General features: G+C 53.2%; 5 protein-coding genes across 5 annotated transcripts, besides 6 other annotated features; all 5 read right to left on the bottom strand.

Annotated features, from left to right (window-relative positions):
- Positions 1–131: 131 nt before the first annotated feature.
- Tco025E_06863 (heat shock-like protein) lies at positions 132–1,088 on the bottom strand (the record flags this gene model as incomplete). The annotated part of the gene is made up of 1 exon (XM_029373731.1): positions 132–1,088. The coding sequence occupies one exon, from the start codon at positions 1,086–1,088 to the stop codon at positions 132–134; it is 957 nt and encodes a 318-aa protein (XP_029226268.1).
- A 147-nt stretch (positions 1,089–1,235) lies between these two features.
- Positions 1,236–1,257: a microsatellite.
- A 56-nt stretch (positions 1,258–1,313) lies between these two features.
- Positions 1,314–1,333: a microsatellite.
- A 421-nt stretch (positions 1,334–1,754) lies between these two features.
- On the bottom strand, positions 1,755–3,893 carry Tco025E_06862 (putative ATP-dependent RNA helicase; the record flags this gene model as incomplete). The annotated part of the gene is made up of 1 exon (XM_029373730.1): positions 1,755–3,893. One exon carries the CDS (start codon positions 3,891–3,893, stop codon positions 1,755–1,757), a length of 2,139 nt encoding a protein of 712 aa, XP_029226267.1.
- Positions 3,894–4,136: 243 nt separating this feature from the next.
- Positions 4,137–5,222, bottom strand: Tco025E_06861 (Bem46-like serine peptidase; the record flags this gene model as incomplete). The annotated part of the gene is made up of 1 exon (XM_029373729.1): positions 4,137–5,222. One exon carries the CDS (start codon positions 5,220–5,222, stop codon positions 4,137–4,139), a length of 1,086 nt encoding a protein of 361 aa, XP_029226266.1.
- Positions 5,223–5,937: 715 nt separating this feature from the next.
- Positions 5,938–5,964: a microsatellite.
- A 159-nt stretch (positions 5,965–6,123) lies between these two features.
- Positions 6,124–6,798, bottom strand: Tco025E_06860 (rab7 GTP binding protein; the record flags this gene model as incomplete). The annotated part of the gene is made up of 1 exon (XM_029373728.1): positions 6,124–6,798. The coding sequence occupies one exon, from the start codon at positions 6,796–6,798 to the stop codon at positions 6,124–6,126; it is 675 nt and encodes a 224-aa protein (XP_029226265.1).
- A 108-nt stretch (positions 6,799–6,906) lies between these two features.
- Positions 6,907–6,933: a sequence feature (A-rich).
- Positions 6,934–7,836: 903 nt separating this feature from the next.
- Positions 7,837–7,862: a microsatellite.
- A 72-nt stretch (positions 7,863–7,934) lies between these two features.
- Positions 7,935–7,992: a microsatellite.
- A 679-nt stretch (positions 7,993–8,671) lies between these two features.
- Positions 8,672–9,120, bottom strand: Tco025E_06859 (protein kinase A; the record flags this gene model as incomplete). Its single annotated transcript, XM_029373727.1, has 1 exon — positions 8,672–9,120. A coding segment is annotated over one exon (449 nt), but the record flags the coding sequence as incomplete, so codon positions are not given.

Below are 9,120 nucleotides of genomic sequence, written 5' to 3'. Positions count from 1 at the left end.
TTTTTTTTTGTGGTGGCTGTTACTGCCTTGGATTTTAATTGTGTGTGTGTTTAAAGAGTTTTTAGAGGAGAAAAAATGTGTGGCGCACGCAAGAATTTTTATTTGCGGTTACAGTCACGCAAGACGCCTCATCACTCCCCTTCACCCATCGCGGACACCTGGAAAAAGACTTGCCACGTTTTAATCACATTTCTCCCAAAGGAATCAGACGCAGGAACGTCGTTTGACCGCCGTGGCAATAAATTATCCTCACCCCATTGAAGCGTTGTTACTTTTGGGACGACACGCGACTTCACGCCATGGCTCTTGCTTACGGAGGTCCACCGCTCCCAGTGCTGTGGTTTGGGCCCCTGCTGCAATGGCTGTTGGCCGCCCATGGCGGCTTCCGTGGCGTTTTGGCTACTTTGGCTCGTCTGGGTGGACGAACAGCGCGCATCGGGGGGCGAAGACCCATCCGTCGCTTGACAGTTGTACCCAGAAGGCGTATTTGTATCACCGATGCCGGCGTCGCTACGCTCGAGTTCAGCTAAACGACCTCGCCTGACAGCCACAAGCCCCGACCCTTGCCTGGGTACCGCTTGTGCAGCCGCCTCCCTCGACCGTTCCACGGCCTCCCGAATCGGCCGACGACCAAAACCTGGCGCCAACGTACGGTGGCTGCTTGACAGCGGCGTGCGCAGTACGCGGGAGGAACTTCCCAAGGACGGCACCTGCCGCACCGCGTCGGGATACATCGAGTTAGAAACTTGGACGCCATTTCTTGGGGGTTGTGGCTGAACAGGTCGTTTTCGCGCCAACTCCTCCGCTCCCTCCCGCTCACGCCGTCGCTGCTGCTTCCGAATTTGCGCCTCCTGCAGCTGGCGCTGCTGCGCCTCCTTTACCTCCGCGTACCCCAAATCGTACAGGTACCGCCGCGTCGGATCACTTAATACATCGTACGCGTCCTTGATGTCACGAAAACTCTCCGTGCAGCCCTCGTCAGGACGATCCGGGTGGTACAGCAGGGCAAGCCGTTTAAACGCATCCCGCACCTCCTTCGCGGAACAGGATGGATGCAACGAAAGCAGAGCATAGTAGTCCACAAACATCGCCTCCACCACACCCGCCTCTAGGGAGGAGAATAATTCGCTCCAAGCACTTGTTTTTTTTTTCTTGTTGCCGTTGTTATGGTTCTTCCTCTTTTTTTTTTGTTACCTTGGTACTACTCCTGTTAATGATATTAAAAGGCAATTTCGCACACACACACACACACACACAACGGGAAGAGAAAAACGCAATGACTCTTATTTTTGGGCTTCAACTGTATGGGGGCGTATATATATATATATATATAGACGCGAGTATGCACGTAGCCGCCACAAGGTGACTGGCCTAAAACATGCGTAGCAACAAAAGGCAGAGAAAGGGAGGATCCGCATCATGTAGCACAATCAGGAGGTCATGAACGAGGAATAAGAAGCACACATGTTTTTTTCTTCCTCTTCCTCATCATCTGCCAGTCCCAGCCGCCCCCTACGTTCACTTCCTTGTTTGGAGCGTGTGCGGCTGCGGCTGTCGTCTTTATTCAGTGCTCCTCCCCCAGTTTAAACGAGTGCGCACAGCAGGAGAGAAAGAGTGAAAAATAAATAGAAGAAGCGAGGTCCACTTCGTGGCACACGCCTCCTTTTTCAATGAGTTTTTCCTTGTCTGTGTGCGTGTGCGTTACTTTTCTTCGGAAGGAGCCGCCTGGCGTCCATCCTTTTACGGCCCTTATTTTACTTCGTCCCGCGACGGACCCTCTTGGCCTCCTGCCGCTCACGGGAGCTCAGCAGTGCGTTCTCGAGCGCGTCAACGCCCATAATGGCGTCCACCGTGCGGCTGCTAAGTTTGCCCTGCCGCTCCTTCTTCACGTAATAGCTGTCCTTCAGCAGCTCGTCAAGTTCTGCCTGCTTCCACGCCCGGCTCCGCTCCCCGCGGGTCATCTTTGTCAACTTCAGAGCCTCCAACTTCTCATTGCGCTCCGTGCGGTGACGCTTCTGGGGGCTTTGCTCCGCCTCCGCCCTCTCACCCTCCAGCTGGGCGGCGTCTCCTTCCTGCGCCTCCTCGCGTGGACGACGCACACCACTAAGCTGAGCCCTACGCTCTTGCCGCTCGCGCGTCCGCGCATTAACAATCCTCAGAACCTCCTGCAGCTCATCCTGTAAAGGAATCCTCAGCAGTTGCATGTGCTTAATTTCACCGCAGTTGGGAACCTTGAAGAGGGCAAAGCTATGTGTCAGGTCAGTGAGGTCGATCAGCTGCAGTTGAAATATGTACCGGCACTCATGCTCCTTGTAGGCGCGAATGAAGGAAACAAAGGCACGCGTCGCCAAGCCAAGCAGTTTGTCATCCGCATCATCCCTAACGGCGTGTCGCAACTTAAGAATCGACGAACTTTCGCACACATCTCCCATCACTTCTTTTCGCGCAGTACAAGAGACCCCACCACGCGCCGCCTCGCGCTCCTTCCGCAGCTTCTCACGACGCTCCTTGCGATTTAGTTTCTGATCCCGGTGGACTTTTTGAATGCTCTTGCGTCGCTCCTGCTGCGAGCTCATCAGGGTGCGCTTGGCGTTCATTTGACCCACAACGCCCAGCGCAGCCTCTATGCTATCCTTCTCTTCATCGTACGGCTGCAGGGACACATTCTGCAGCTTCATAAAAGCGACATACTCCAACTCTTGCGGCATCAAAAAGACAAGGCTCTCCCCCTGGCGGCCCATGCGAGCCGTACGACCGATGCGGTGAATAAACGTTGACGGGTCAACGGGAGGATCGTACTGCAGTACGACGCCGACCTCGGGAATATCTAGCCCTCGTGCCGCCACGTCTGTGCAGACGAGAACGCAACGCGTTGCCCGCGTCACAGCCCTGTGCACGCGTTGTCGCTTCTCAAGCTTCATCTGTCCATGCAGAGCGAAAATGTTTCCCGCGTCTCCCGGGAGTAGCACGTCAACAAGAGCCGCGTAGAGCCAGTCCACGCTGGCGCACGTCATCACGTAAACAATAATTTTTTGCTCACGGCGCTCCTGCAGAAATGAGATCAGACGGTCAAGCTTTTCCGACGCCCGTGTAAAGGTGTAGTAGTTGCAGAGCAACTCTGGAATCTGCGGCTTCGCCTCGTTCATGCTGACGGAGTTGAGGGAGCTCACTCGCACCGTAACGGAAACCGGATTTCGCATCCCCGCGCGAGCCAGCTCCGCCAGCTCCTTCGTCTGCGTGGCACTGAAAAGTCCGGTGCGTCGCTGCTTCGGGAGCCGCTTGAGTATGGCGTCCAGCTTCGCCTTAAAGCCGAACTCAAGTAGCTTGTCCGCCTCGTCGAGAATAAGCAGCTCAAATCCGGCAAAGTTAAAGAGACTCGTGTATTTTGAGGACACCAGCAGCTCGTAGAGTCGCCCCGGTGTGCCAATCAAAACATGGCCCCCTGTTTTATTGAACAACTTGACATCCACCGCAATATCGCGGCCACCAATGTAGCACTGACACGAGTACTTTGGAAGACCGGCGTTTCCGCCTGCATAAACGTGTGAGACGAAATGGAGCATTTTCTTCGCGAGCGAATAGACCTGCTGGGCCAGCTCGCGCGACGGCAGCACGACGATGGACACGACGGCATTTTTATGCTGTCTGCAGACCTCAACCACGCGTTCACTCTGCAACATTTCGAGACACGGCAACAAGTACGCCAGCGTCTTTCCACTTCCCGTGATCGCCTCCACCACGACGTCGTAGTTGCGCAGCAGGAGAGGGATGGTCTGCGCCTGCACGGGTGCCATGCACTGAAACCCGGCACACTCCGACAGGTAGGAGAGCGTGGCCGGGCGCAGCTGTACCCCTTTCATGTCCTTCCACTCATTTTGGCTCACACCACTCATCCTGGGGCGGCAACACGTCTGGGCACTAGACGCGCAGAATAAGCAAAATAGCAAGAAGAAGAAAAAAAAGCGGGAGGAACGCACGACGGAATTGCGACGAAGTCACAAGTCTTCAATCAACAGCAAGAGTTGGTCGAGAAGAAGCGGTTTTAGGAAGGAAAGAATAAGGAGTTGTTTTTTTTTTGGCCGGCGATGCGTGCGGGCGCGAACACCCCACACAGTATTGGTGTCAGGCGCATCACACTAAACCACCTCCGCCTCTGAGCGAAGCACCTCCTGTGCAAATTCATCAATGACGTCACTGTAGCCTCCAAGTAGAGGCAGTGTATTATGCTTTCCCTCAGGAAAGCCGACAAATCTTCGCAAGGACTTTGATTTTGCCGCGGCCGCATACAACCGTTGCATTTGCCACGCCGGGACCACTTCGTCTCCTGCTCCGGAGAGAAAAAGCATGGGTGCTCTGACTCGTTCCACCAGGTCGAGGTTCCTCCACCCGATGCGCAGACACAATGGTTTCACGTAGTAGTCAAACAGACAGATCCAAAGCGCAGGGCAGCGCGTCACCAACTGTCGCACCGCCACTCGCGCCAATACAGACGCCATGTCACTGATAGAAGTAAAGGTGTTTTCAACAATCAATCCAGCGATACGGTTCATGTTCGCTGGCCGTGACGCCAGATGTATAGCAACCGCACCTCCCAGACTTGTTCCCATGACGAAGATACGCCCATGCGGTACGCGGGGATGATTCCAGACGTACTCCAAGCACGCCTGTGCATCTAACTTAAGTCCCTCCTCCGTGGGTGGAACAGAATCACTAAGACCAAATCCACGGTAATCCATCATTAGAACTGCACAGCGATGTTTTGTGGTGAGGAGGGCTGCAATTGGTATGCGGTGACCCACGTTCCCGGCGTTTCCGTGGAAATACACAATGGCATAGCGCGGCACGGAGGTTAAAACGTCTCCATTGGCCGTCGAACTGCGCGGAGAGAAAGGCCCAGCGCCCAAACCAGAATTTTGACTCCTACAAGAAACTTTTGGGTCCCCTTGTGGCGCCGGCTGCTGTTCAGGTGGTGGCCACATCATAAATCCACGCAGCGTCACACCATCCGCGGTGCGTACGTGCACGCTGTCTGTGTTAACGAACCCGCTATCAACTGGATTCTCGCAGGTGACTGTGCTCTCCGCCGGGTTCTCGGGGAAGTACAGGAAGCGGTTCTGCTTCTCGCGCAGGCGATAGCTAAGCGCGACAAGGAAGAGGGAAAAGAAACCCAAAATCACACAACCCCAGAAACTACATGACACAATGTACTCCAGCACCTCCATTCCTGTCAATGCTGCTGTTGGTTTGTCTTCGTTTCGTTTCGTAGGTAACGGTGGGTGTGTGGATGTGCCGCAAAGCAATCGCCGTCGCTGTCCGCTTACTCCCTTCTTGGCTCCAATGCGCTGAAGCGCAGTGAGGTACTTTGTCTGTGCAGCGCGAGGGGCCCTGGCCCTTCTCTCCCCCCCCCCTCTCCACAGTACCTTAAAAAAAAAACTCGCAGAAAAAGGCGTCCGTGCCTTCTCCTGTGACCCCTACGGGAGAAACGTCGGAGGGAGAAGAAAAAAGGCGCGTTTACGTCGGCACCAAGACCCCACCCTCCATCAATGGCGCAGAAAAAAGCGAAAAACATACAAAAAAAACAGAAAAAAAATTTCTACGCACATACGCAGAGAAGCAACAGAAGAACACAGCTTGAGAGAAAGCGGCATATCCACTAGCGGCCCCCGCAAAATATTTAAACTGGGAGCCCTCGCCCCCTTAGATTTTGTTTGTTTGTTGTTGCTGTTTTCGGTCACACAAAGCCATTCGCACAATAAAAAAAGACTCATTATGGTTTTCTCTTGTTGATTTTTTTTTAAATCCTAAATCAAAAACAACGAAAAAGAAAAAGAAGGGGGGGAGGCAAACGCAGTAGCAAGAACCGTACCAAAGCAATAAAGGCGGCGTTGAAGTGAAACCCAAAGACGCACGCTGCACTATCTCTGAGATTGAGACATAACACACACACGCACACACATGCAAACAGATGTGCTCAAACTGGGACAACTTCCTCCACATATCCCTATCGATAGACACGCAGATAGGCATGCAGCTGAATGAGTGCATGCATGTGTGAGCTGAATAACTGTTTTTGCGTACTATTTGCGCTGCTCCCTCTCTCGCGATTCATCCTTTAAGTTTTTCTCAGCAGGGGCAGGAGCTGTGATTATCCTGCGGTGCGGGCTGGTTGAGGTTGACGGACTGCGGCAGCACTACATCCTCCTCCACCGCTGCTCTTTGGGCCAGAGCAGCTGTGGCAATGGCGAGAAATGCCTCCTCCACCCCCGTGTTCTCCTTTGCAGAGGTCTCAAAGTACCGCATACAACATCCTCCCGCTCCGCTGGTGGTGTTGCTGCCCCCGTTGCCGTCACCAGCAGCAGCGGCGGCGTCACCGCTCTGCGCCACGCACCATGCCTGTGCAACCTTGCTTGCCACCTGCCGACGATCCGCGAGGTCTGTCTTGTTTCCGATCAGCACACTGTCACGCTTGCCCGCCTGAATGTTGAACTCCTCCAGCCAGGCGCCTATGTGGGAAAAGGACTCCTGCTGCGTGACATCAAAGACGAGGATGCAGGCGTCCGCGCCGCGGTAGAAGGCAGAACCGAGCGACTGAAACCGCTCCTGCCCGGCCGTGTCCCAAATCTGCAGCGTTACCACCTGTCCATTTAGCTCCAAGTCCTTCGTGAGAAAGTCGGCACCAATGGTGGCCTTATAACGACTGTCAAACTTTTTGTTTACATACTGATGCATAAGCGACGTTTTTCCGACCCCACTGTCGCCAAGGATGATGATCTTCAACAACTGGCGCTTTGACGTCATGCTCGCACACGCACCCTCCCGTTCAGTAAATTCAAGTGCTGTGGATATTTCTCTCAGTGAATGTATACAACCGTACTATGGAGGTGGTAGTCTTGCTCTGGTGAAGTGTTTTTCTTTTTTTTCCTTTTCTTTTTTGCTTCCCTTGCGTGAGGACACTCTCACAGACCAGTCAAAAATGAGCAATACCGCCAGGCACCGTCAGCGCGCACTCATATGGGGAGTGGGAGGCCACAGAACCAAACAGGCAAAAAAAAAACAGCAGCACGAGAAGCACAACTCACAATACAGCGGTTCCCTGCCCATGCATAGTTCCATACTGGGGAGGAAGGAGAGGGGGAGGGCTGGGTATATAATGATTCGAAAACGAGAGAAAAAAAAAAGATTGAAAGAGAAGAGAAACAAGAAAAAGTTTACATGTTTCGTCTTTTTTTTCCTTCCCACGTTTAGCGAGCCACTGGTTCCGTTCTCCATGTACATATAGACACATCTAGATTTTTATGTATGTTTACGATGCATGTGCCATTGACACCTCGCGTACGTACACTCCCTCCCTCCGGTCTCGCCGTCGCCCCAGAGGCACACGACCACAGCTTGCGCGGCGAACTTCCCTGCCCTCATGTCGTTCCAAGGGCCCTCGTTTTCCTTTTTTAAAAAGAAAAAAAATTGCGCGTCTATCATTCGACCATCCACCGTTCCTCGCCGCCGGCCTTCGGCCGTTCCGCTTCCTTCAGTCCGTTCATGATCAAATTTTTTTTTTGCTGCTTTGTTTTTGTCCACGTCTCTGCGCCCCGTTTGTGCGGAGGCCCCTCCTGCCCACCACCACCGCACACACACACACGCCGTGGAGGCACAGAAAAATAAAAAAAACTCCATACACGCGACGGGGGGGGGGGGGGAACTGAGGTTGAAAGGGACAAAAACAAAGAAAAACCGCGGTTGGAAGCGAAGAGGGAAGGACCGGGGAGGGTGGGCGGGCGCCACCACGCCCATGTGCTCCCCGTCCACCATCCCACCACGGCAGAAGGCACTCACGTGTTCCACACACACACACACATACACACACAACCATAACCACGATGGGTCGCTAGGGAACCCATGAAGGAAGCGGATGGGGCCCACGCGCAAACCCTACGGCGAAATAGAAAAATAAAAACAAAAATAAACACTACAAAGACAAACAAAAGATCAAAATAAGTTTTTCATGATTTCAGTTGTGAGAGAGATAATGTGGCAGCTGCAAGCATGTTAAGAAGAGTTCCTCTTCTTTCTCCGCTCTCTCCGGGGGCCTGTGCGTACGGACAGGCACGCAGGAAAAGTAAACTGAAAAAGGGGTGAAGTTGGAGGAAGAAGAAGGGGAAACAAAAACGGCAAAGGTTCAAATAGGGAACAAAATCAAAATAGATAAAAAGAGCTGAAGTATGTCAGACGCGGACACCTCTGCACCCTTCAGACCCACACCAATGCCACAGAAAACACCTCAGTAATGCGCCACAATCTACGATGCCCCGTTGCATTTCACATATTACTACTTGTAAACCGCTTACGGTGAATAGAGAAAACCCCAATACTGCAAGAAATACCACTCCACTTTGCATGTTGATTGTTAAGCAATGCCAATTTTTCACGCTCACCCACAGTCCAAGAATTAAACTCCAAACGTCAAAGAGAGCCAGAAAATTTAATACAACAACAATGCTCACACCAAAAGCAGTACTTCAGCCTCAACCAAACATCATTACTCCAACAACGCAGTCATCTGGAACGCGTCTGAACAAAGCGAAAGAGCGCAAGCAGCTCAAGAAAGAAAAACCGTCATGAACGACTCCCCGGTCACACACCACCAAGCGATAAAAGCAAGAAGAACCAAAACAATCTAAAACCCACGGAACTCGGCCTGCTGCGCGGCGGTCAGGGGCGCCGCACGATCCTCGCGACTTTCGGGGTAGCGGTCAAAGTTGCTCGTGTCGCCGGGGTTCTTCGCCTTCACAGGGATAGGGGGAGGGTAGTGTCGCGCGTACAGCTTATCCCAGTTTGCACTGTGAAAGTACGGGTGGTTCTTCACATCCGCTGCGCCACCCTTTAGCGTCCCCAGCCGCTTCGTGTGGTCCGTTTGCAGCAAACCCTTCACAAGATCCCGCGCACGCGCGTCGAACCAGTTCGGGAACTTGAAGCGTCCAGAAAGAATCTTCTCGTACGTTCGGAACGGCGTGTCATCGTAAAATGGGGGATACCCGGCGATGAATTCGTACAGCAGAATGCCCATCGTCCACCAGTCCACCGCCTTCCCGTGGCCCTTGCTCTGGATCACCTCCGGCGCAAGGT

This window comes from Trypanosoma conorhini (assembly GCF_003719485.1).
Source record: "Trypanosoma conorhini strain 025E chromosome Unknown Tco_14.4_contig_00489, whole genome shotgun sequence".
Lineage (NCBI taxonomy): Eukaryota > Euglenozoa > Kinetoplastea > Trypanosomatida > Trypanosomatidae > Trypanosoma > Trypanosoma conorhini.
This window is presented reverse-complemented; position numbering and strand designations above follow the sequence as displayed.